General features: G+C 46.5%; 2 protein-coding genes across 3 annotated transcripts in view; both read left to right on the top strand.

Moving 5' to 3' along the window:
- The first annotated feature begins 3,032 nt into the window (after positions 1-3,032).
- Positions 3,033-17,954, top strand: alkbh4 (alkB homolog 4, lysine demthylase). 2 transcript variants are annotated; one of them, XM_069910918.1, is made up of 3 exons: positions 3,033-3,263; positions 14,925-15,122; positions 16,994-17,954. In XM_069910918.1, the coding sequence occupies exons 1-3, from the start codon at positions 3,168-3,170 to the stop codon at positions 17,591-17,593; spliced, it is 894 nt and encodes a 297-aa protein (XP_069767019.1). In that variant the 5' UTR covers positions 3,033-3,167; the 3' UTR covers positions 17,594-17,954. The 2 variants fall into 2 exon arrangements, with proteins under 2 accessions (XP_069767019.1, XP_069767018.1); XM_069910917.1 differs by having other exon boundaries at positions 3,174-3,345.
- Positions 17,955-18,041: 87 nt separating this feature from the next.
- Positions 18,042-27,026, top strand: part of dtx2 (deltex 2, E3 ubiquitin ligase) — an 87,427-nt gene continuing 78,442 nt past the window's right edge. The window contains exon 1 of the mRNA XM_069910916.1: positions 18,042-20,138. The gene's annotated coding sequence lies outside the window, so the exon portion shown is untranslated. The remainder of the gene's footprint in view (positions 20,139-27,026) is intronic.

The raw sequence follows: 27,026 nt of genomic DNA, 5'->3' as shown, positions 1-27,026 counted from the left end.
AGGGCCGCCCCGGGGAAGTTGGGGGGAATCAGGGCCGCCCCGGGGAAGGAGGGGGGATCAGGGCCGCCCCGGGGAAGAGGGGGAGGATCAGGGCCGCCCCGGGGAAGGGGGGGGGTGGGAATCAGGGCCGCCCCGGGGAAGGTGGGGGTGGGAATCAGGGCTGCCCCGGGGAAGGGGGGGATCAGGGCCGCCCCGGGGAAGGGGGGAATCAGGGCCGCCCCGGGGAAGGGGGGAATCAGGGCCGCCCCGGGGAAGGGGGGAATCAGGGCCGCCCCGGGGAAGGGGGGAATCAGGGCCGCCCCGGGGAAGGGGGGAATCAGGGCCGCCCCGGGGAAGGGGGAATCAGGGCTGCCCCGGGGAAGTGGGGGGGATCAGGGCCGCCCCGGGGAAGAGGGGGGGGATCAGGGCCGCCCCGGGGAAGGGGGGGGGGTGGGAATCAGGGCCGCCCCGGGGAAGGGGGGGGGGGTGGGAATCAGGGCCGCCCCCGGGAAGGTGGGGGTGGGAATCAGGGCTGCCCCGGGGAAACGGGGGATCAGGGCCGCCCCGGGGAAGGGGGGAATCAGGGCCGCCCCGGGGAGGGGGGAATCAGGGCCGCTCCGGGGAAGTTGGGGGGAATCAGGGCCGCCCCGGGGAAGGAGGGGGGATCAGGGCCGCCCCGGGGAAGAGGGGGGAGATCAGGGCCGCCCCGGGGAAGAGGGGGGAGATCAGGGCCGCCCCGGGGAAGGGGGGGGGTGGGAATCAGGGCCGCACCGGGGAAGGTGGGGGTGGGAATCAGGGCTGCCCCGGGGAAGGGGGGGATCAGGGCCGCCCCGGGGAAGTTGGGGGGAATCAGGGCCGCCCCGGGGAAGGAGGGGGGATCAGGGCCGCCCCGGGGAAGAGGGGGGAGATCAGGGCCGCCCCGGGGAAGAGGGGGGAGATCAGGGCCGCCCCGGGGAAGGGGGGGGGTGGGAATCAGGGCCGCCCCGCGGAAGGGGGTGGGTGGGAATCAGGGCCGCCCCGGGGAAGGGGGGGGTTGGAATCAGGGCCGCCCCGGGGAAGGGGGGGGTGGGAATCAGGGCCGTCCCGGGGGGGGTGGGAATCAGGGCCGCCTCGGGGAAGGGAGGGTGGAAATTAGGGCCGCCCCGGGGAAGGTGGGGTGGAAATTAGGGCCGCCCCGGTGAAGGGGGGGGTGGGAAATAAGGCCCCTCCGGGGAAGGGGGGGGAATCAGGGCCGCCCCGGGGAAGGGGGGGGGGAATCAGGGCCGCCCCGTGGAATGGGGGGTGGGAATCAGGGCTGCCCCGGGGAAGTGGGGGGGATCAGGGCCGCCCCGGGGAAGAGGGGGGGGATCAGGGCCGCCCCGGGGAAGGGGGGGGGGTGGGAATCAGGGCCGCCCCCGGGAAGGTGGGGGTGGGAATCAGGGCTGCCCCAGGGAAAGGGGGGATCAGGGCCGCCCCGGGGAAGGGGGGAATCAGGGCCGCCCCGGGGAAGGGGGGAATCAGGGCCGCCCCGGGGAGGGGGGAATCAGGGCCGCCCCGGGGAAGTTGGGGGGAATCAGGGCCGCCCCGGGGAAGGAGGGGGGATCAGGGCCGCCCCGGGGAAGAGGGGGGGGATCAGGGCCGCCCCGGGGAAGGGGGGGGGAATCAGGGCCGCCCCGTGGAATGGGGGGTGGGATTCAGGGCTGCCCCGGGGAAGTGGGGGGGATCAGGGCCGCCCCGGGGAAGAGGGGGGGGAATCAGGGCCGCCCCGGGGAAGGGGGGGGGTGGGAATCAGGGCCGCCCCCGGGAAGGTGGGGGTGGGAATCAGGGCTGCCCCGGGGAAAGGGGGGATCAGGGCCGCCCCGGGGAAGGGGGGAATCAGGGCCGCCCCGGGGAGGGGGGAATCAGGGCCGCCCCGGGGAGGGGGGAATCAGGGCCGCCCCGGGGAAGTTGGGGGGAATCAGGGCCGCCCCGGGGAAGTTGGGGGGAATCAGGGCCGCCCCGGGGAAGGAGGGGGGATCAGGGCCGCCCCGGGGAAGAGGGGGAGGATCAGGGCCGCCCCGGGGAAGGGGGGGGGTGGGAATCAGGGCCGCCCCGGGGAAGGTGGGGGTGGGAATCAGGGCTGCCCCGGGGAAGGGGGGGATCAGGGCCGCCCCGGGGAAGGGGGGAATCAGGGCCGCCCCGGGGAAGGGGGGAATCAGGGCCGCCCCGGGGAAGGGGGGAATCAGGGCCGCCCCGGGGAAGGGGGGAATCAGGGCCGCCCCGGGGAAGGGGGAATCAGGGCTGCCCCGGGGAAGTGGGGGGGATCAGGGCCGCCCCGGGGAAGAGGGGGGGGATCAGGGCCGCCCCGGGGAAGGGGGGGGGGTGGGAATCAGGGCCGCCCCGGGGAAGGGGGGGGGGTGGGAATCAGGGCCGCCCCGGGGAAGGGGGGGGGGTGGGAATCAGGGCCGCCCCCGGGAAGGTGGGGGTGGGAATCAGGGCTGCCCCGGGGAAACGGGGGATCAGGGCCGCCCCGGGGAAGGGGGGAATCAGGGCCGCCCCGGGGAGGGGGGAATCAGGGCCGCCCCGGGGAAGTTGGGGGGAATCAGGGCCGCCCCGGGGAAGGAGGGGGGATCAGGGCCGCCCCGGGGAAGAGGGGGGAGATCAGGGCCGCCCCGGGGAAGAGGGGGGAGATCAGGGCCGCCCCGGGGAAGGGGGGGGTGGGAATCAGGGCCGCACCGGGGAAGGTGGGGGTGGGAATCAGGGCTGCCCCGGGGAAGGGGGGGATCAGGGCCGCCCCGGGGAAGGGGGGAATCAGGGCCGCCCCAGGGAAGGGGCGAAGTGGGGGGGGGGTGGAAGGGATGCACCCTCGTATTGGAACAGCCATGTGTGTGGGGCCGGGAAACGCCGGCCGCCACTCACCTGTTGAGTTTCGGGCCCAAAGTTCATCGTCGCCAGCGGCGCGGTGGCCCGGGAACGGGACCCGATACACTCTCACTCACCTTGGCAGCGCCAACACCGTTCGGCCCGGCCCCGCCCGGCCCGTCCTCAACGCTCACCGATGAGAAGCCACGCGCGCCGCTCGTCCCTGCTCAGCGCGTCGGCGCGGCGGGAGACTCGCCCCTCCCCCTCCCCCTGGTCGGCGCGCTCCAGAAAGGCCCGGCCGTCAGCCGCTGGGAAGTGGTCGGGGTCGGTGCAGAAGGGAGGCTCTCGACCCTCGGGGAGGCGTGACGATGGCCGCGGAGGGCTGCGGCTGCAGAGGGATCCGTTCGTGTCTGGCCTGTGAGCAGCCCAAGGGCCCAGTGGATCGGCGCCCCGGCCTCCAGCGGGTAGGTGCCTGCAGCCTCTGGCGGCCCAGCCCCCTGAATGCATGGTTTCAGGGTTCGGTCGAGGAAGCCACCAACAAAGCTGGTGAGAACTACCTCCCACCCCCTGCTCATTCAATCCCCTGGGCTGAACCTATCTCCACTTCGCCTTTCTTCTGCTATCCTTTGCGGAAGAGTTTAAAAAACTCATGACCTCTGCTGAGAAACCTGTTAAACTGGTGACTCTCCACATCCCTCCTGCTAAAGCTCCCTCATCTCGTGTTTCAATCAAGTCCCTTCTCACTCTTCTGGATTCAATCGTCGCCGTCCCAAATGTTCCTCATTCGTACAAGTCTGCAGACGGTGTGATTGTCGTTAAAATCTCACACACAAAATGAAAAACTGGAGGAAATCAGAAAGTCTTCCAGTGTCCATTGGAGGTAAAGATATTGTTAGGAGCCAAAAACCCAGCAGCAATGGCTAAATGGTTACTGAAATAAAAGTTGCTTTTAATTAACAAAACATGAAAACAGAATCAAACTATTTTTGAACTTCACGGGTTCAGAAAAGTTCTTTGGTTCACAGTCCAATCTCACTCTTCCAAGTTCACTGGTTGCAGGCAATTCTTGCACTATGCACAGAATGTAAGAAGTTCACCAGGCTTTGGTGCTCGAAAGGTCAATAGTTACCGCTCAGGAAAGTTCTCGTAGGTTTTGTAGAGAGAGAGAGATGTGTTCCAGGTCTTTCACAACTGAGTCATTTCAGTGTCTTGCTGATGAAACTAGCCCCATCAGGGTTCTTCAGATCATAACCTCTTTCAGGTCAACACAGTTCCTTTCTGCAAAACACCAGACAGCCAGTACTTTCAGCCATCCTTCACTCTGGAGCTTCTGTTTCAGTTCCAACAAGCTTCCTGCTCCAGTTTCAGCATGCTTCTCTGTCTCACCCACACTGGCTGAGACAACTTGTTTCACTTTCTCTGGCTCACCCAGACTGCTTGCAAAAAACCACCTGACTTTCTCCATCAAACCATAGAAGTCAGTCTTCTGGTTTATCTGTTGTTTTTAGGTAAACAAGAACCCATCAGTGACCTCTGAGCACTCTTGTCAAAAGCCTTGCAAAAAAAGTATCAAGCGACAGTATGTCTCTTGCTGTTGCTTTAAAGACATTCATTCAATTATCACTTACTTGTGAAGTCTCCATAGGCACTCTTCACAATTTCTGCAAAGTCACTGTGGATATGAATTCTCCAGTTATTTCAAATAAGATCTGTTTTAAAGTGTGTGTATGTAACCTACTCTAACTTTTCCCAATTTAACTCCTAAAAATATTTCTATATATTCTGTTACAATATATAGCCAATGTTTCGGGCCTGAATCCTTTGTCAAGGTTAGACTTGGAATGGTTTACTAGTATGGGTGAAAGTGGATGATAATTTTCTGCTGTTCATCAACCTTTCTGGTGTTGGAGGGGTTGTGGCAAGATGGCGTAGAGTCTAGACGTGTAATCTCAACCTCTGGCCAGACTTTTTAAGAACCCATTTTTAACTCTTTGTTTTCAGGTTTAAATTTTTTAAAACTTAGTTTAAAGTATCAAGGAATTGTTATGGCTATTAATGGTAAAAATATTAAACCTCAAGTACAGAAGAAACTACATTTTTGGAGTGTTGAAGATTTAGATCCTAAACAGTCTGCTACTACTTCAGGTTGGCTTTATTTCAAGCCTAAATCACAGAGATTGCCTGTGGGAGCTGGAAAAAATGACTCCTACTCACCAGGAGAAGGACATCGCTGGAATTGCCTGTTCTGAGGAGGAAGGTGCGTGTGCCCCCGATGTGGATCCCGATCCTGGCAGCCTGCCGACTTTAACGGAGGGGGCACACAAGAAGACGACTCCATTGCTTGAAATACCCCAGGATATACTCCAATTTGAATATTTTGGTCTTTTCTGTGAGTTTTTTAAGCAACAACGGGTTGCGGGGTGGGGGGGGGGAACACTGCCGACCCCCTGAGGAAGTCGGGGTGCAGTTGCTGGGAGTCCAGACCCGCAGTAAAACTGTTAAACTGCCTGTTGTTGAGATGCAGCAGGAGCTGCAGTTACCTGGTTCTGCCACTAAGCAAGAGAAAGCAGGGCTGAGCTAAGCCTTATCATTCACCCTATGCTGAATGAAATGTCTCAGACTCAGTTTGGAACTGGATACAGTTAAAATACGTGTGGAAGCATCTTGTGAGGATTTTAAACAATTTCAGGCTGCTTTTTTGAAATGTCAACAACAAGTGGCTTCCAATACAGAAAAAGTGTTGGAGGTGGAAGAATCCGTTAAAGAATTGCGAGAACGTGAGAGGGAGTTAGAGAGGAAAATAGATTATTTGGAGAATCAAAGTAGAAGGAATAATGTGAAGATTGTTGGTTTGCCAGAAGGTATGGAAGAACGAGATCCTCTTCGTTTTTTTACAGAATGGATTCCACAAATACTGGGGCAGGAGTTTTTCTCTGGTATTGGAAAGAGCTCATAGAGCCTTAAGAAGAAGACTGGTAAATCACCGAGACCCGTGATAATTCGATGTCTGAATTATTTGGACAGAGAAACGATATTTCGTTTAGCAGTGCAAAACACGAGACAACGACAAGCCCCGTTAATGATTCAGAATAGTAGAGTTTATTTTCTATCCTAATTTGAGTCAAGAGGTTATTCAGCGTCGGCGTCGATTTAATCCAGTTAAAGAAGTTTTGTGGCATAAAGGTTATAAGTCTACTTTTCACAATCCGGCAGTGTTGAAGGTGTTTTGTGGAGACTTTCAATCTCGGTTTTTTGAGAATGAGTGTGAAGCAATGAGTTTTGCTGACTTGTTGCCAGATGTAAGAGGACAAAGACGTAGCCCACCATTATCTCCTAAAGAAAAATCTGGTTGTTCTGGAAATGGAAGAAAAGGCAGAAATGGGAGAAATGGGAATGGAAAGAGTCCAAGTTCCCTTGAAATGGGGTCGCCGAGTCTGGAATCTCTTGGATGAATAGAAGAACTTTTTTATTTTATTTTTTTTTAATATCTTGTTATTCTTTGTTTGGCTGGGGAGGGAGAAATTTGCTCTATGTTCTACTAGTCATCAGCCACTGGTGGGTGATCCACACCCAACTTTTGTTTAGGGATTACTACCTTTTGGTAGTTTTTTTTTGGGGGGGTGGGGTTATTCTTTTTATTTTTTTTTAATTTTCATTTTATTTAGACTAATTTGTGATTTCTTTTTCTCTTATTGGAGGGCCTATTTACGTTGATCTAAGTCTTTATATGTTGATATTATTCATTTTTAGTAATATTAGTGGATATGTCAAAGTTGAAGTTAGCTAATTTTAATGTTCGGGGTTTAAACAGTCCGATTAAGCGTATTTTTATCAAGTTTGATCTTTCGTAAAACATGTGTTCGGTAGAGATATGATTTTACCTGAAATTATTAAATTTGAGACTTTTGGCATAATGAGATGAAATATTGTTTAATAATGGAAAAAATTACATATGTTTCGTGGATAACTATAGTTTTTTTTATTAATAGGTGGTTGTTATATTCAGAATATTTACATTTTGATTTATATTGACTAGATTTTAATATGTATGCTTTACTTTTCTTTATTTTTTTCTTTTCACTTTATGGCTCTCCTAAGAAGAGTTGGCTGAAAGAGGGGGAGGGGGGGGTTTCTTTCCTTTAAATATATATAAAATATAACATTCATGCTTTGTTTATTGTTATATATGTTACTTATTATCTGTATTTTGAACGAATAAATAAAGTTTAAAAAAAAAACCTTTCTGGTGTTTCCAGTAGTTTCTGACTTCATATATCAGGTTTCCAACTGTTAACGGTTTTGCTCATGTCCAGGGCTAACCAGAAGTCATGGTTGGATGTGTTTCTCAGATCGTGATGCTCAGGACAGGGGACAAGATGGCATTAAGAACAGCCAGGGCTGAAATCTCCCATGCAGTCCAGAAGGCAAAGCGAGAGTGTGCACGGAGGATCCACTGACAGCTGTGTGACACTAGCAACGTGAGGTGCAAGGGATAACGACAAGTCAACCTTGTGAGTTAAGGACAATGACGCTTCCCTTCAGAACAGACTGAATGAACACCTATGCACAGTTTGATGTGAAGAAAAGGATGACACTGAGGAAAGCTTTGTGTCCACCCCAATGAACGGGCCCCCTACATAGTCGGGGCTGAGGTGAGGAGGATCCTATCTAAGGTGAATCCACACAAGGTTGTGGAACCAGACAACATACCTGGTTGGGTTCTGAAGAACTGCACAGACCAATTGATGGAGGTCTTTACAGACACCTCACTGCAGCTGTCCATCATCACTGCAGGTTTCAAGACAGCCACCATCAACCCGGTACCAAAGAGGGTGTTAATGAGAGGCTTCAATGACTATTGCCCTGTAGCACTGACCTCTACCATCATGAAATGGTTCAAGCATCTAGTGATGGAACGCATAAAAGCAAACCACACAGAGGCGCTTGATCCATTTCAATTTGCCTATAGAAGAAACCGTTCCACTGCCAATGCTTTAACCTTGTCCCTATGCTCTGTTCTGGCCCACCTGGAGAATGACACCAAATATGTCAGGTTGCTGTTTATCGAATTTAACTTGGTGTTTAATAACAATCATTCCCCAGACTGGATTCTGGACTTCCTAACAGAAAGATCACAGTCTGTCCAAGTTGGTAGCAGAACTTTAAACACCATTACGCTGAGCACTGGAGGACCTCAGGGCTGTGTGCTCAGCCCATTCCTGTTCACATTACTGATCCACAACAGTTTCAATAGAGTCATTAAATTTGCAGATGACACAACAGGACTTGGCCTCATCAGCAACAATGATGAGTTGCACTACAGTGAACAGGTGGAAAATTGCACGATATGGTGAGAGAGTATCAGGCCGAGTCTCAACATGGACAGTGGGACAAGGCAAAAAAAATAGTTTGGCACAGACTAGAAGGGCCGAAGGGGCCTGTTTCTGTTCTGTAGTGTTCTATGGACAAGATGAAGAAGATGATCATAGACTTCAGGAGGACCAGGAATGACCATCTTTCACTACACTGTATTGGAGAAAGTGGAAAGCACCAAGTTCCTTGGAATTCACTTAACTAGTGACCTATTGTGGACACACAATATTTCCTTACTTGTCAGGAGGGTGCAACAGTGACTGCACTTATTGAGAAGACTAAAGAGGGCAAGGCTACCAGCCACCATTATGTCAACCTTCTACAGGAGCTCTGTTGAGAGCCTGGCCGGCCACATAACAATGTGGTATGATTGCTGCAGAGAAATGAAGAAATGGAGGTCAATCCACAAGACCATAAGAGCAGCAGAGAGGATCACTGGAGTCTTCTCTCCTCTTTATTGATGTGATCTACTGGGATTGTTACCTGAAGAGAATGCCTTCCACCCACAGCATCTTCCAGTTGCTCCTGTTGAGGAAGAGATCCAGGAGGATCAGAGCCAGCACCACCAGGCTGAGGAACAGCTTCCCACAGGCAATGGGAATGCTGAACGACCAAAGGAACTGCTCACACCAACCATCTGGGACTCTTGTATCTTTATTTTTATTAATTGTATATATGAATACTTCTCCTGCATACGTATTGTTTGTCTGTATGTGTCCTAAGACTGGTTGTGTGTCTGTATGTTTTGCATTGTGGACTGGATATCGCTGTTTTGTCGGATTGTACTTGTGTAATTGGATGACAATAAACTTGACTTGACCACGTCAGCTATATTTTTGTTAAATGATGAAGTGAACATGAAGGATTGAATGGTCTTTTCATGCTCCTAGTATATATTAATGAAATGTTTAAAGATTTGGTTGCTAGAGTGCTATCTAGTCATTGGAAAAAGAGCTCAGGCCTGAAACATCAGATATAGAACCAAAGAAAACTTAGAGTACAATAAAGGCCCTTTGGCCCACAAAGTTGTAACGAACATGTCCCTACCTTAGAAATTACTAGGCCTTCCCAAAGCCCTTTATTTTTCTAACCTCCATGTACCTATCCAAAAGTCTATTAAAGGGCCATAATGTATCCACCTCCACGACTGTTGCCGGCAGCCCATTCCACGCACCCACCATTCTCTGCATTTATAAAAAAAGATTACCCCTGACATCTCTGTACCTACACCCCAGCATCTTTAACCCATAACCTTTTATGGTAACCATTTCAGCCCTTGGAAAAAAGCCTCTGACTATCTGCACGATCAATGCTTCTCATCATCTTAAACACCTCTATCAGGTAACCTCTCACCCTCTGCAGCTCCAAGGAGAAAAGAATGAGTTCACTCAACCTGTTTTCATAAAGCATGCTCACCTTGTAAATCTTCGCTGCACCCTTTCTATGGCTTCTACATCCTTCAGGCAGTGAAGTGACAAAAAGTGTGGACAGTATTCAAAGTGGGGTCTGACCAGGGTCCTATAGAGCTGCACCATTACTTCTTGGCTCCTAAATTCCCACAATTAATGAAGGCCAATACGCAGTATGCCTTCTTAACCACAGAATCAACCTGCGCAGTATAAGAGATTAGTTAGGAAGGTTCAATCATTAGGTATTAATGTTGAAGTAGTGAAATGGATTCAATAATGGTTGGATGAGAGATGCCAGAGAGTAATGGTGGAAAATTGTGTCAAGTTGGAGGCCAGTGACTAGTGGAGTGCCACAGGGATTGGTACTGGGTCCATTATTGTTTTCGTATATATTAATGATCTGGATGATAGGGAGATAAATTGGATTAGTAAGTATGCAGGTGATGCTAAGATTGGTGGTGTTGTGGACACTGAGTAAGGTTTTCAAAGCTTTCATTGGGATCTAGGCCAGTTAGAAGAGTGGGCAGAAAGATGGCAGATGGAGTTTAATACTGTAAGTGTGAGGTGCTACATTTTGTTAGGAATAATCAGCAAAGGTGATGCATGTTAAATGGTGGGTAATTGGGGAGTGCAGTAGATCAAAGGGATTTAGGAATTCTGGTACATAGTTCCCTGAAAGTGGAGTCACATAGATAGGATGGTGAAGAAAGCTTTTGGTATGTTGGCCTTCATACAGGAGTTAGGATGTCATTGTTGAAGTTGTATAAGGCATTGATGAGGCCAAATTTGAAATATTGTATGCAGTTTTGGTCACCGAATTATAGGAAGGATATCAACAAAATAGAGCAAGTGCAGAGAACGTTTATTATAATGTTGCATGGGTTTGAGTTAGAGGGAAAGGTTAAGCTAAGACTTTATTCCCTGGAGCGTAGATGATTGAGGGATGATTTGATAGAGGTATTTAAAGTTATGAGAGTAAATGTGGATAGGCTTTTTTCCATTGAGAGTGAGGGAAATTCAAACAAGAGGGCATGGATAGAGATTGAAGGGGGAAAGTATAGAGAAACATGAGGGGAAGTTCTTCACTCAAAGGGTTGTGGTAGAATGAGCTTCCAGTCAAAGTGATAGATGTGGGCTTGATTTTAATATTTAAGGAAAATTTGGCAGATTATGGGTTGGGTGTGGGTTAATGGGAGAAGGTGTTCTGCATGGACTAGAAGGGCCAAACTGGCCTGTTTCTGTGCTGTAATTGTTAAATGGTTATATATTAACTGCTTTGAGCATCCAATGGACTCAGATCTCGATCCCTCTGATCCTCCACACTGCCAATAGTCTTACCATTAGTACTATATTCTGCCATCATATTTGACCTAGCAAAATGAACCACTTCATACTTATCTGGGCTGATCTCCATCTGCCACTTCTCAGTCCAGTTTTGCACCCTATCAATGTCCCGCTGTGACCTCTTACAGCCCTCCACACTATCCACAACACCCCCAACCTTTAAGTCATCAGCAAACCTACTAACCTATCCCTCCACTTCTTCATTCAGTTCATTTATAAAGATGACGCAGTATCAGAAAGATCCCTGAGGAACACCACTGGTCACCGGCCTCCGTGCAATATATGACCTGTCTACAATCACTTCTGTAGGCAAGCCAGTTCCGGATCCACAAAGCAATGTTCCCTTGGATCCCATGCCTCCTTACTTTCTCAATAAGACTTGCATCGGGTACCTTATTAAATGCCTTTCTGAAATCCATATACACTATATTCACTGTTCTTCCTTCATCACTATGTTTAGTAACAATCTCAAAAAATTAAATCAGATTCATAAGCCACGACCTGCCCTTAACAAAGCCATGTTGACTATTCCTAAACCTATTATACCTCTCCAAATGTTCATAATTTCTGCCTCTCAGGATCTTCTCCATCAACTTACCAACCACTGAAGTAAGACTCACTGGTCTATAATTTCATGGGCTATCTCTACTCCCTTTCTTTAATAAAGCAACAACATCTGCAAACATCCAATTCTCCGGAACCTCTCCCATCCCCATTGATTCAAAGATCATTGCCAGATGATCTCTTCCCTCACCTCCCACAGTAGCCTTGGGTACATCTCACTCAGTCCAGTCAACTTATCCAACTTGATGCTTTCCAAAAGCTCCAGCACATCTTTTCTCTTAATGCATCACTACAATCACCAAGAACCTTTTCCACAGTGAATACTGAGGTAAAGTATTCATTAAGTCCCTCTGCTATTCCCTCTGGTTCCCTGCACACTTGCCCACTTTCACTCTTGATGGGTCCTATTCTTTCATGTTTTAGCCTCTTGCTCTTCATATACTTGTAGAATGCCTTGAGGTTTTCCTTAATCCTGCCTGCCAATGCCTTCTTGTGGCCCCTTCTGCCTCTCCTAATTTCCTTTTTAAATCTCTTTTCTATTAGCCTTATAATCCTCTAGATCTCTAACATTACCTAGCTCTTTGAATCTGTTGTAAGCTTTTCTTGACTAGATTTTTTTTACAACCGTACTCTACAGTTACTGTACCCTACCTTAACTTCCTGTCTCATTGGAACATAATAAAGAATTTCACACAAATATCTCCTGAACATTTGCCACATTTCTTCTGTATTTTTCCCTGAGAACATCTGTTTCCAATTAAAGCTTCCAATTTCCTGTCTGATAGACTCATAATTCCCCTTACTCCAATTAAACGTTTTTCCATTTTGTTTCATCCCATCTCTCTCCAATGCTATTGTGAAGGAGATAGAATTATGATCACTATGTCCAAAAAGCTCTCTCACTGAGAGGTCTGACACCTGACCAGGTTCATTACCCAATACCAAATTAAGTACAGACTCTCCTCTTGTAGGCTTATCAGCATATTGTGTGTCAAGAAACCTTCCTGAAGATACCTAACAAATTCCACCCCATCTCAACCCCTTGCTCTAGGTAGATGCCAATCGATGTTTGGGGAATTAAAATCTCCCATCATGATACTCTGTTATTACTACCTCCTTCCAGGATCTGTCTCCCTATCTGCTCCTCGATATCCCTGTTAATATTGGGCGGCATATAAAAAACAGCCAATAAGGCTATTGACCCCTTCCTGTTCAATCTCCACCCACAGAAACTTTGTAGACCAGTGGTTCTCAACCTTTTTTTTCTCACTCCCATGCCACTTTAGGTATTCCCTTTGCCATAGGTGCTCTGATTAGTCAGGGATTGCTTAAGGTGGTATGGGAGTGGAAAGAAAAAGTTTGAAAACCACTCTTTTAATTGTACCTAATTGACTCGATATGTGCATGGTTTCATAACTCTAAAGAAATGGGCCAATGACAATTTTTCTCAAGCAAAATATTTCAGTAACAATTGGGTCTAGAGCAGTGATTCTCAACCTACCCAATCACATACTACCTTAAGCAATCCCTTACTAATCACAGAGCACCGATGGCATGGGGATTACTTAAAGTGGTATGAGAGTGGAAAGAAAAAAGTTGAGAACCACTGCTGTAGATAATCTTTATTTCTGTGTTCTGCAGCTGTGACACTATCTCTGATCAACAGTGCCATGCCTCACCTCTTTTGCATCCCTCCCTGTCCTTTCTGAAACATTTAAAACCTGGTTCTTGAAGTAACCAATCTTGTCCCTGAGCCATCCAAGTCTCTGTAATGGCCATTATAACTCCAAGTATTAATCCACACTCTAAGCTCATCTGCTTTGTTCACAATACTCCTTGTGTTAAAATAGACACAATCTCAAACCGACCGTCTCAGCATGTCCTTTCTCTATCACCTGACTATCCTTCCTCACACACTTTCTCTATTTGTGACATTGAGTGTCTTGGTGACATTGAGTGCAACTTTATTGTTCTGATACCACCCAACCAGATTCGCACTATCCATCCTGTATTCTTGCTCATCATATCCAGGGCTAACAACGACGGTATCAGCAACTTTATAGATTGCTTTGGAGCCAAACTTGGCTACACAGGCCTGAGTGTACAGGGAATAGATCAAGGGACTAAGCACACAGCAGTGAGGTGCCCCTGATTTGATGGTCATTCAGGAGGGGTGATGTTGCCAATTCGTACTAACAACAAAGAAGTTGAGAATCCAATTGCAGAGGGATAAACAGACCCCTAGATACCTTAGTTTGGTCATGGGTTGTGCTGGTATGATGGTGTTATACAGTGAGTCAGTGAACAGTAGCCTGATGTCATTGTATTTATGGTCTAGGTATTCTAATGCAGAATGGAGGGCCAGCAAGATGGTGTTTGCCCTTGACCTGTTGTGACATAAGATGAATTGAAGTGGATCCAGGTCATGCTTGAGACAGAAGTTGATCTGCTCCATAGCAAACCTCAAAGCACTTAGTCACAACGAATAGTCATTGAGGCAAATCACCTTGCTCTCCATGGGCACAAGAATAATGGAAGTCTTTTGAAGCAGGTGTGGACTTTTGACAGTTTTAGCGAGAGGTTGTAAATGTCTGCAAAAATTTCAGCCATTTGGCTCACAACAGGTTAATGGGCCTGGCCTGGAACATATCTGGGCTTTTCAACAGGTTAATGGGCCTGGCCTAGAACATATCTGGGCTTTTCAACAAGTTAATGGGCCTGGCCTGGAACATATCTGAGCTTTTCAACAGGTTAATGGACCTGGCCTGGAACATATCTGGGTTTTTCAACAGGTTAATGGGCCTGGCCTGGAACATATCTGGGCTTTTCAACAGGTTAATGGGCCTGGCCTGGAACATATCTGGGCTTTTAAACAGGTTAATGGGCCTGGCCTGGAACATATCTGGGCTTTTCAACAGGTTAATGGGCCTGGCCTGGAACATATCTGGGCTTTTCAACAGGTTAATGGGCCTGGCCTGGAACATATCTGGGCTTTTCAACAGGTTAATGGGCCTGGCCTGGAACATATCTGGGCTTTTCAAGGATTCACTCTCCTGAAGATTCTGTCCGTTATCAGCCTAAGAAACTGGAAGCAGAGAGTCTCCGGGGGCTGTGGGAGCTGGTGAGGGATTTTCATGGTTTAATAACTTAAGTGTAAGTGTTCGGAATTATTAAGAAAATTGTGAGAAGGTGAGGTCTTCTCAACATTCCAAAAGCAGTCAAATATATTAAGTATGTTTTTTAATACAGTCATTGAGATTTGTTATTTGGTTTATTTGAACAAATTGTTCAGCGAAGAGTAGATTTGTATCTATTTATTGGATGCATGTGAATAATCCAATCCCCCTCCCACTTACTTTAATTAAATATGTCAAACTACTCCTGGATCCCGGGAGTTGCATGAGAACTTAAAACTTTGTTAACCTTTTTCTCCAGAGAACATATCACTTCACTTATCATCCTGAGTCAGACTTAGCAGTTGGGGATGACTCCACCTTACTGAGCGGCTGGGCTTTTCCATTTCCTGGGGTATTTTTAGCAGAAGATTTTGTTGATGTAGAGGAAGAAACAGAGTTGGTGACCATGATGGATAACAATGAGTGGAAATCTTCCCAATCTGGACGAAGGAAACAGGTTAGTTTTCTCTACTGCTCAAGAACATGCTATTTATGGATTACTTGTTAGGTCACATAAACCAGTTCTATATCAGTATACTAATTATGCCAGTTTTGCACTGCACATCTTTACAAAGTAATAGAATATTTTTAATACTTCTCTTTTGAGTGACATGTGATAGCCATTTTTTATTTTCTTCCTTTTGTGTCTAACAGAGTTTGTCTTGATAACATGCCCAAATCAACTTTCCATAACAAGCACTAATTATTTAGATGCAAATGCATTGCATATTCCAAATATCTTAAGAATTTAGAAAATCTATGATAAACAATGTGCTGATTTTTTTTAAAAATGTGTCCAAAATAATATATTTTGATTTTAAAGTAAATCAACCCTTTTATATTAAAACCTACTGCAACTGAAACAAATTTCCTGTTTTGGAAGTTGATTGTACCTCTTGGGATTCTGAGGATACCATTGGAACGTGATGATGGCATCATCGCGCAGTCAACTGGAGGCACTTCATTGAATTCTTTCTTTTTGCTGAATGTTTTTTGTTCACATGAGTGAACTGTATAATATTACCAGTAAACAAACATTGCTGTGGAGTACCATCGTTGACCAAGTGGAAAACACTGTAAATACACAGCAGGCCTGGCAGTATCTATTGCGAGTGAAAAACAAGAGTTAAACATTTGATCAGAACAAGGAAAAGTCCGTTTCTAATTCTTAAGAAATGCCAGCTGAACTGAAACCTGAATTTTTTTTTGCACATAAATGTTACAGGATGTTCGCATATGATCTGCAGTTTAGTTTTTTTTAATTTTAGTGTGTGTGTTTTCCCCTTTTTCATAACCAAAGAAGTTCTGACAATCCATTTATTTTGAATGCTAGTTTAAAAAGCATTCTGCTGTTGTTGGAAATCATATTAGTGTCAATATAATTTAATTTTTCTACCAGTTTGTAGGAAAGAATAATGTAAACTGTGAGTGTAATGTAGATTTTCATGGAGTTTTTTTTAGTAAGAAATTACTGAACCATAAGTTGTATTTCTTTTAAAAATGAGACCGACCAGATTGTGGATTTTTGGTAGGTGGGTCAGTGTTACTAAATTGTGATGGCTTTAACCTAAAAGAAAAAGCTTCTATTTATACAGTACAGATTAGATCCTCAGTACAATTCAGAATGGTCATACCTGGACAAAGAGTTGAGCGATTTCACAGCCAAAGAATTAAATCAAAACCGCAGATCCATCCCACGCAGTCCTCAATAGCACAGAACACTAAAACAGCTTACCAAGGATAGAGAGGCAATACCCAAGAATATTAAAAGCCAAGCATTTTAGTGCCATAGTCAAGCCTGAAGCATACAAGTTTAGTCATATGCACTTGAGTGGATGATTAATCTAATCTTTTTTCTTGAGACCCCATTGTCACATCTTCAGCTAATTCAAGTTACAATGCTTAAATGTTCAGAAAAATATTGTAAAAAGGGAACAATGTGACTGAATCTAGGGATTGATTTGGGAAAGTGCTCATTCTCCTAATCCAGCAGCTGGAGAATTTGTATTCCGTAAATGCAGAATTTAATAAAAAAACTTGTTGATATCAGTGATAATTAATATACAAATGGTTATAAGGATCATTTGTCTGGTTCTCTAAAACATTTAGGAAACATGTTTGCCTTGCCTAGCAAAAGGTGGCTTCAGGCCAGCAGAAATGTTATTAACCTTCAACAGTTCTTTGAAATTATTTAATAAGCCATCAGCTTGTCATCCAAGAGGAATTAGCAATAGACAATAAATTCAGGCCTTGCCAATGATCTGAAGTGAAGTGAATAGTTAAATTAGTATTCTTGTTTTAATCCATTGTTTCCTTATCAACTTGTAGGACTATGGACCAAAGGTGAACTTTAAAAAGCACAAGTTGAAAGTGGGATGTTTCAGTGGTCTACCATACTTCAGCTTCGTGTTAGTGCGCCGAATGACACAATACAGTGTTTTGGAAGACTTCCTTCCTGTGGAACAATGTAACCTAGATTATAGACCAGAAGAAGGATCCGCCATTGATCCACACTTCGATGACTGGTGGCTGTGGGGCAAGCGTTTGGTCAGCATTAACCTGCTCTCTGAAACTATATTATCAATGACTTGTGATTCAGAGGATTTCCTGCAACTACACTTAACTGAAGGGCAGAGTGGACAGCACTCTGATTCCATAAATGGTCCAAGTCATTGCAAAAGTCAAATGAGTGTACCCTACAATGATGTAGAAGTAGCAATTCATGTGCCAAGGAGATCTTTAATTGTTTTGTATGGAAATGCAAGATATAAATGGAAACATGGAATTTACAGACATGACATCAAGTCAAGACGAATATGCAGTACTTTTAGAGAGCTGTCAGAAGAGTTTGGCAAGGGAGGGAAACAAGAGGCACTGGGGAAAGAGCTCTTAGATATGGCATTAAGTTTTAAAGGTGTTCCTGGATAGTATTACTGCTGAAACATTAAAAAAGATATGATCTTAATTATAAACTGAGCTCAGAGGGATGTACATTAAAAAAATTAGCTTAATTTTACTCCATTCCTACTGTTTGACCTGGACTTAAATAACTGTCTCCAGGCTTTTATATTTTAAAAGACTTGGAAATACAAGGGTCTCATTTCTATTTCTTTTTTTTTGTTTTCCTGTACTTCATTGGGAAAACAGCTGTTGTCAGTCTAAATCTTGTACCCTCAATCACATTAAAATTGAGATCTCGCCATTGGAGGATATTACTATATCAAAGCCATGCAATGGTATATGCTTTTAGACAGTCCTTTGAGAATAAAGATGACTTGTTTCTGTTCTAGTTTGGTTGGTTCTGTTGTGCCTGATGAGGTTTTTGTCTTTTATCTTAGGTCTTCTCTGTGCTTTAAGGCTCTCAATGTGCTGTAAAGGCACCTTCTTGGTTATAATGGTCATGGCCAGAAATTCTCAGTCAATGGGGATTTTTTTAAATTGGGGCTTTGACAATACCCTTGAATCTTTTCTTCTCACGTGGGAATTTCATGCATGACAGCTTCCTGCTGAGTATCTGTTTAAAAGGCCATTGTTGGTCTTGTGATTGCTGTAGCCTGCCCAGTGTAGCCAATTTGAGGGAAATTTGTGCCTCAATGCTAGGGTAGATTTGTTCAACAATGGAATTTTTAGAAATTCTGTTTTGCCAAATAACCTTTGGTTTAAATTGATTTCAATCCCTTTTTACTCAATATTTTAGCTCTGTATCACGCATGCCAATTTAGAATCTTAACACTGAAAGTAACTTGTATCAGATGTGAATCTGGTTTTAATTACCGGAACTCCCAGGTAATTTCATCATTCTATTTTGGATGGGACTTTTTTGTTTCTTGAAAGACTGATTTCTTATCCAAAATAAATGAACAGATTTTAAAAATAAAATATCAGGTCCATTTTCATGAAGGTTGAAAAAAAATTAGTAGATATTCTTGTCTCCAAACCTTTTTGGACCCAACAATTCCTTATCATTTGACCAATGAACTTTTTATCAGGATAACAAATCAGATATTTTACTGAAATTAGTTCAAAATTACATTGGAAATAGTTTTAGCCAAGTCTGATGATTTGTACAACTGAGATAAGGTACAAAATTGGAGATGAGATGAGATGTGCTTAAACAGTTTGCATGTGGGAAATGTATTGACTGGATTATGATCTGTCCCAGCAGGGCTAATTCCAAATGGTTATAATCATTACTATCATATCTCAGAGCTCGTATATTAGAAACCAAACCAAAGGATCTTGGGATTTTGGTTGAAAATTTCTTCACATGCGATTAAGAGCACCACTGTACTGTTGAGGGCTGTCCCTGACTCTGACCCAGGATGATTGGGCAGTCCCTGACTCTGACCCAGGATGATTGGGCAGTCCCTGACCCTGACCCAGGATGATTGGGCAGTCCCTGACTCTGACCCAGGATGATTGGGCAGTCCCTGACTCTGACCCAGGATGATTGGGCAGTCCCTGACCCTGACCCAGGATGATTGGGCAGTCCCTGACTCTGACCCAGGATGATTGGGCAGTCCCTGACTCTGACCCAGGATGATTGGGCAGTCCCTGACTCTGACCCAGGATGATTGGGCAGTCCCTGACCCTGACCCAGGATGATTGGGCTGTCCCTGACTCTGACCCAGGATGATTGGGCAGTCCCTGACTCTGACCCAGGATGATTGGGCAGTCCCTGACCCTGACCCAGGATGATTGGGCAGTCCCTGACCCTGACCCAGGATGATTGGGCAGTCCCTGACCCTGACCCAGGATGATTGGGCTGTCCCTGACCCTGACACAGGATGATTGATGCTCATGGGAGAGAGGCTCAGAAATAGTCAAATACACATTTCTCGACACTTTTTCACAACTAAATAACTTAAATTCCTAACTAATGTACTTATGGCTTTAATTGTTGGGGAGGGGGAGTGTGCTGATACTAAAAGTCTAAACTAAAATTAGAAATGCTAGGAATATTTCAGTAGGTTAGACTAAAGAAAATTGATGAAATATTAATGATTTTATTTTTAAAAAAATTTAAAAGTTACATTGCCTGGAAAAAGAAGATAAGTCCGCCCATGACTGAGTATTCACTGAGTAAAACAGAGCAAACCCCACAGTATGATGGCAAAGATATTTAAGTTGTCAAGTCCCCACTTGTACGTAAATGATTTACCAGCATCCCTAACTGACATTCATGATCCAGTTTTTGTCCATAAAAGTCACTGCAACTCTTGTACAAGATTCTGCAACGATTGACCCCTTCTGGAGTCCTAATCTCACACTGATTTGGGACATATGAGGCATGGTATTGATTTGATTTGTCCACAATGTGCTGAAACCCAAAGGATGACACTGTTTTCCTTCACCTCCAAGACAGCCTTTTAGATTGCTGTACTGTGGCTATTATTGGAAAGGTCTGTCTAAGGCAATGACACAGAAGCTGGCAATGTAACAAGCAGTTGCTGTTGGGGAAAAAAACATACAGGTAAGATTTTTGCAAATAATTCAGCGGAGAAACAACTTGAATTTCATGATTTTGTTTTATTTTTGTAGAATTAGACATAGTGTTACACACACTTATTTGGCCGACCAAAAAAAGGTCGAACTTCTCAGCAATACTCCATTATTCACTACGTCTGATATCTTGGCCCACTCTATTACTTCTTCAGTTCTTTGGACATATTCATCATATTCATATGCACTTGAGAGCATGTTCAATGACTTCCAGTTCACTTCTTTCCTTTCAACTGTTCAGTCCACTAAGCAATTTAGCCGAGATATGTTGTAGTTTCCTCTAGATGTGATCATTTTGCTAATCACTTCCATTCTCTGCAAATGTGACTCTGTGCTTCCAATCACTTGCCACTTTAGTTACTCATCCCTCTCCTACTTGTATTTCTGCCCTTAACCTCCATTACTTTGCTGTAGAGCAATGTACCTCAATTCTGAGGCCTTCAATAACAAGTTTGTGCAGGCATAAAACAGTATCTCACTAACTTTGATAAACCTTAGATATAACCATCTTTTCCATCTAAGCACAACAAATTTAAAAGGACAACTGGTAAATCAGGAAGATGGGATGAGAGATCCCCCACCAATTCATAGCCCATAGCACAGTTCTCAGCCAAGAAATTTTGGGCTGACACATTTGTGCTATTCGGGCCAGATTCGAGCTGCTATAACAATTGCAGCTCAATGTATGCAACTTGCTTCATTAATCTCATTGCCACTATCTAATGCACCAATATTACCCTTTTCTTCCTTCTATATATGCACCATTACTTTCCTGCTGTGTCCGGCTTTGCACCTGCACAATGGCTTTAACCATTATATCCTGGTTTGATAAAGGTCATTGACATTTTTTTTTAAAAAAAGGAAATCATGTGATATCCAACCTATTTACAGATTTGTCACTAACTGCCTTTTCTTAATATTTGACTTGAATATGAATTGAATTTTGTACCGCATTCCTTCCTGAAATCTGCCTGCTTGTATATATTAAAATATTGAGTACTTTTTTTATTGAGCTTCAATACTTGATCTTCTGTCCTTCTGCGAACATCGAAAGCATGATTCATCTCAATTCATGAAGTGTTGAGAAGTGAGCAGCCTATAGGTGATCCTGCGAGGCCCTTTATCGTAACACACATGCAACCTTAATGCTCATCTTTTATAATTCCTGTGGTGGCAAAAATAGACACACCTATGTAGTTGGGAGCTCTAGATGCCAGGGGGATTGTGCAGAGGTTTTTTTTAAATCTCTATTCTTAGCAAATTGTTTTTATGTAAGATTATGGATTTTTAAAAACATTTTCACATTTGGTTTGTTGAATGTTATTTTCATTTTCCTGAGTCTATTTTTATCTTTGGGCTATACTCTCATTTATATTTGACTTAGTACTGAAGATTTTGAACTCCCCAGTTTACTGACTGCATGCTTGCAAATCTCACATTTTCAAGCACCTGTGCTTTTCAAGTAATTTATTGGTCATGATATTTAAACTGGGCACTTTTTAGTTGAGTATTCTGCTGACTCAAGTTGAGGCGCTTTCATTGCATTCATTAAAGTAACTTGTGGCATGTTATTTGTTTACTTTTAAAAGCGGAAAAAATAAGATTACAATGTAGCGCTCGTGCTACACAAGCGTGGAGAAAAACAAAATGCACACCAAAGTCTTGGAAAACGAGATGGTTTATTGCTCTGGCCATCACGGTTATATGGACCTCAGGCGCTGACATCTGGGATTGGGATTGGCTGGGGTTCCCTTCAGAGTTCCCCATCTTTCCGCTGTGTAGAGGTCACCTGGGACCAGCTGATGTCACCCCTAGGTCCGCACGGTTGCCACATTTGTCAGCCATTTTGTGGGCCGGTCCGCATCACCATGCGCAGGTCACTACACAACCCCCCCCCCCCCCCCCCAGAACTGGTGACTGGGCCATTGACCATAGCCAGGGGCAGTTTGCCCCTGCGTCGCAGGGAGGAGCGGAGACAGGATCATTACAGTCCAGATATGCTGGTTTCAGGCGGTTGACAGTAAAAGTCTCCACTTTACGGCCAACGTCAAGGACAAAGATGGAACTGTTATCCATGACAACCCTGTAGGGCCCCTTGTAGGGTATTTGTGAGGGCAGCTGCTATGTTCCCCTTCTCATGAATGCGTGCTGACAAGTCCCTGGAGATGTTATGTTTGGGCTGGCCAAGTGTGGGGGTTGCTGTGGGACCAGGGACCCCAGTTTCGCTGCAAGTTCTCGAGGGTTGCTGTGGGGTCTTCCATTTTTTAATCGGATGTGGGTATAATCAAAGGTGCATCATAGACCATCTCTGCTGCCTAAGCATTGTAGTCCTCCTTTGGTGCAGTACATCCCTAATAGGACTAAAGGCAGTTAGTTCATTCACCCCGTTGGGACCTTTGAGTCAGGCCATTAAGGCTGCCTTCAGGTGCCTGTGAAAGTGCTGCACCAACCCATTGGCCTGAGGGTGATATGCTGAGGCATGGTGGAGCTGTGTCCCCAGTAAGTTTGCCAGTGCTGCCCAGAGCCCAGAAGTAAATTGTGCCCCCATGTGTGAAGTTGGGTGATCTGGAACTTCAAATCTGGACACCCATGTGTTGATGAGTGCCCTGGTTCAGGTTTCTGTGGTGGTATCAGCCAGCAGGACCACCTCCAGCCACCTCATGGAGCAGTCAACGATGATCATGAGGTATCGCACTCCATGGGAAACTGATAGCGACCCCACTATGTCAATGTATGCCGCCGCACTGGTTCAAAAGTCTCTGGGTGCTCTCATGTGAACCTGCACTTTGAAGGACTGACAGTTCGTGCAAGTCTTGGCCCACTGACTGACCTGTTTACGGAGGCATGCTAAACAAACCTGCTAGCCACCATTTTGACTGTGTCGCGGATTGCCAGATGTGCCAGGTTGTGGATGGCATCGAAAGTCTGGTGCCTTCATGTAGCCAAAACAATGGGTTGGAGGCTGCCAGTAGAGATGTCACACAGCAGTGTCAGGTTACCTGGGCCAATGGGGACGTCCTCCACCTTGAGGCTGGAGACAGCTGTCCTGTAAGCAGGGATCTCGGGGTCCTGCTACTGTGCTTTGGTGAGGGCCATGTAGTCGACCCCTTGGGACTGGGTGTGTACCTATTCGATAATGGGGCAAGACAGCATTGGTACCTTGTTGCTTTTCCCCATGATATGCTGTATGTCTGTGGTAAATTCTGGCATGTAGGACGAGTCTCTCTGTTGTTGGGCCAACCACAGATCTGATACTTTATGGAAGGCAAACATCAGTGGCTTGCGATCAAGTAAGACCTTGAATTTCTGGCCTTCCAAAAAGTAGTGGAAGTGTCTTACTGCCAGGTACAGCACCAATAGTTCTCGGTCAAAAGTGCTGTATTTAAGCTCTGGGCAGTGGAGATGCCTGCTGAAAAAGGGTTGCCACTGCCCCTCAATGAGCTGTTCCAGCCTGGCCCCTACCACTGTGCTGGAGGCGTTGTCTGTCAGGGGGGTAGATGCCTCTGGTCTGGAGTGGACCAGGAGTGTGGCATTGGCCAATGCATCTTTGGTATTTTTAAACACCCTGGAAGACTCATCATCCCAAGTAATGTCTTGACTTGCCTTCCATCAGTGCAAAGAGTGGGTGTATGATGCGTGCCACTGTCAGTATCAATCTGTGGTAAAAGTTTATTTTACTGGTGAATTCCTGTAGCCCTTTTACAGTGCATGGCTTAGCGAAGTGCCAGACCACCTCGACCTTCTCAGGGAGGGGTGTAGCCCCTTGTATGTTTATCCTGTGCCCCAGGAAGTCAATGGTGTCCAGAGCGAATTGGCACTTTTGGGGTTGATTGTCAGCCTGATCTCACTCAAGCAGATGTACAGTTATCTCAGGTGGCACCGTGGTCTTTGCGGCTATGGCGAGTGATGAGGATATCGTCCAAATAGATGAATGCAAATGGAGGTCCCGGACTACTGCATCCATCAGCCACTGAAATTTTTGTGCCACATTCTTTAAACTGAAGAACATGTGGAAAAAATTCAAAAAAGCCAAAGGGGGTTATGATTGCAGTCTTGAGGATGTCCCGGAGGTGAACTGAGATTTGGTAGTACCCCCGGATGAGGTCCACCTTGGAGAACACCCGTGCCCCATTCAGGTTGGTGGTGAATGAGAGGCACGGGATATCTGTGTGGAGGGGAGAGGCCCAGGGACTCAGAGCACCATACAATCCCCAGCTCCTCCATTTTCACTCAGCTGAGCTTTTTGGGAGGGAGTCGGCATGCCTTGGCGTGCAGCTGTGGTCCCTTTGTCAAAATGTGGTGCCTTAGTCCATGCTTTGGCTCGGCCATGGAGAACTGTGGCACTACTATTGAGGGGAACTCCATCAGAATACAGGTGAATTCATTGTCCAAAAGTGTTATAGAGTCCAGGTGGGGGGTGGGTAGTTTGGCTTCCCCCAGATACAGAGTCTGAAAGTTCTGACATGCACCAAGTGCTATCCCTTGAAGTTGACAAGCAAGCAGTGGGCCCAAAGTAAGTCCACCCCCAAGAGTGGTTGTGCCACTGCCGCGAGGATAAAGGTTTATGTAAAGCGGCTATTGCTGAAATGAAGGGGAATGGTGCAGATCCCAAAAGTCCAAATGGAGGAGCTGTTGGCTGCCCTCAGTGCTGAGTCCTGCTTACTGTTGCAGGTGTTGAGGCCTGCGGTGGGAGTTGGGGGGGTGGGGGTAGGATGCTTATCTTGGCACCAACGTTAAGCAAGACACGCCTCCCCAACAAGGAGTCTCAGACGTAGTGGAGGCTATCACATGGGCCAACCACTGCAGTCATCAACGACAGTTGGCCTGGGCATTTCCCAGAAATCCTTAGGATCGACGAGCCTCTGCTGATAATCATAGTATAGCTGTCCCAGGGTAGTAACTTGCCTCTCCGTTGGTCTTGATGTTGCAGACAGCTGTTCGTTGGACTTGCTGATGTGGTCTACAATGGCTCTGATGTCCCTCTTCAATCATGACTGCCTAGACCGTGACCCTCTGAGGGTCACTGAAGTCTTCATCCATGAGCATGGGTCAGATATCCTCGGGCTGCTGCTCCAGAAAGATCTGCTCGAAGAGCAGCCAAGGCTTGTGGCCCTCGGTTAGAGCGAGCATCTTGCTCATTAGGGCGGACGGGGCCCTGTTCTCAATCCATCTATATGCAGCAATGGGCGGTACGTTTACGCCAGGAGATCTCAAAAATCCAGCTTAACAGCTCTTTGAGAGCCACGTATTTGCCTTGTTCCAGAGGCTGGCATAGGAAATCTACAACCCTTGCTGCTGTGTCTTGATCAAGAGTGCTCATGACGTAGAAGTAGCAGGTGTCGGCACCGGTGATTTGCTGAAGCTAGAACTGAGCCTCGGCCTGCTCGAACCATATGTTTGGCTGCAACCTGCAACCACATAAATGGTCATTGGCTCTGCTTGATTTGTCATCTTCAGGTCCATCTGCTGGTTGAACCTGTTGGGGTCACCAATGTAGTGTTCACGATATGTGAGCATGGAGAAGAACTACCCACGCACCAAAGCCTTGGAAAGCTAGACTGGTTTATTGCTCTGGCCATTGCATTTATGTGGGCCCCAGGTGCAGACATCAGGACACCGCGTCATCAGAACACCGGCCAGAGTTCTCCAACTTCCCACCGTGCGGAGATCACCTGGGACGATGGCCAATGTCACCCCCCCCAGGTCCAAGCGTTTGCTGCGTTGGTCAGGCCAGTCTCGTCTTCATATGCGAGCTGCTACAACAACATTATTTGTCAAACGGGATGGGAAAAATGAGTTTCAATAATGGTACATAAAATAGATTGTTAGAAAATGAACGTATCTCATTAAAAATGATTCTCCCAACCTTAATGTTTTTACAAAGTTTTACATCTATTTATATTTATTTTCAGAAATAAGATAGCTCAAGTCACATTATGTACATTTCATATTTTTGTAGACATCAGTGCCCATTCAGAGCCAGCTCTCCAGCGCATGACGTCCTGTTTTGCGGAAACTGCCAAAATGTTTGGCCTGGAAGTCAGCCTGAAGAAAACTGAGGTCCTCCATCAGCCAGCTCCCCACATCTCCATTGGGCACACTGAACTCAAAACGGTCAACCAGTTTACCTACCTCGGCTGCACCATTTCATTTGATGCAAGGATCGACAAAGAGATAGACAACAGACTCGCCAAGGCAAATAGCGCCTTTGGAAGACTACACAAAAGAGTCTGGAAAAACAACCACCTGAAGAAACACACAAAGATCAGCATGTACAGAGCCGTTGTCATACCCATGCTCCTGTTCGGCTCCGAATCATGGGTCCTCTACCGGCATCACCTACAGCTCCTAGAACGCTTCCATCAGTGCTGTCTCTGCTCCATCCTCAACATTCATTAGAATGACTTCATCACCAACATCAAAGTACTCGAGCTGGCAGAGTCCGCAAGCATCGAATCCATGCTGCTGAAGACCCAACTGCGTTGGGTGGGTCATGTCTCCAGAATGGAGGACCATCCCCTTCCCAAGATCGTGTTCTATGGTGAGCTCTCCACTGGCCACTGAGACAGAGGTGCACCAAAGAAGAGGTACAAGGACTGCTTAAAGAAATCTCTTGGTGCCTGCCACATTGACCACCGCCAGTGGGCTGATATCGCCTCCAACGGTGCATCTTGATGCCTCACAGTTCGGCGGGCAGCAACCTCCTTTGAAGAAGACCGCAGAGCCCACCTCACTGACAAAAGACAAAGGAGGAAAAACCCAACACTCAACCCCAACCAACCAATTTTCCCTTGCAACCATGCCTGCCTATCCCGCATCGGACTTGTCCATCACCAACGAGCCTGCAGCAGACGTGGAC

The sequence above is a fragment of the Narcine bancroftii genome, chromosome 14 (genome assembly GCF_036971445.1).
Source record: "Narcine bancroftii isolate sNarBan1 chromosome 14, sNarBan1.hap1, whole genome shotgun sequence".
Taxonomy (NCBI): Eukaryota; Metazoa; Chordata; class Chondrichthyes; order Torpediniformes; family Narcinidae; genus Narcine; species Narcine bancroftii.
Note: the sequence above shows the minus strand (reverse complement) of the source record. Positions and strands in the feature narration are given on the sequence as shown.

Bases quoted from the DNA above. Each gene is read 5' to 3' on its own strand.
- alkbh4 (XM_069910918.1), top strand. From the start codon at position 3,168: ATGGCCGCGGAGGGCTGCGGCTGCAGAGGGATCCGTTCGTGTCTGGCC. The intron at 3,264-14,924 runs GTAGGTGCCTGC...CTTTTTCTCCAG, and splicing joins GGCGCCCCGGCCTCCAGCGG to AGAACATATCACTTCACTTA. The intron at 15,123-16,993 runs GTTAGTTTTCTC...ATCAACTTGTAG, and splicing joins AATCTGGACGAAGGAAACAG to GACTATGGACCAAAGGTGAA.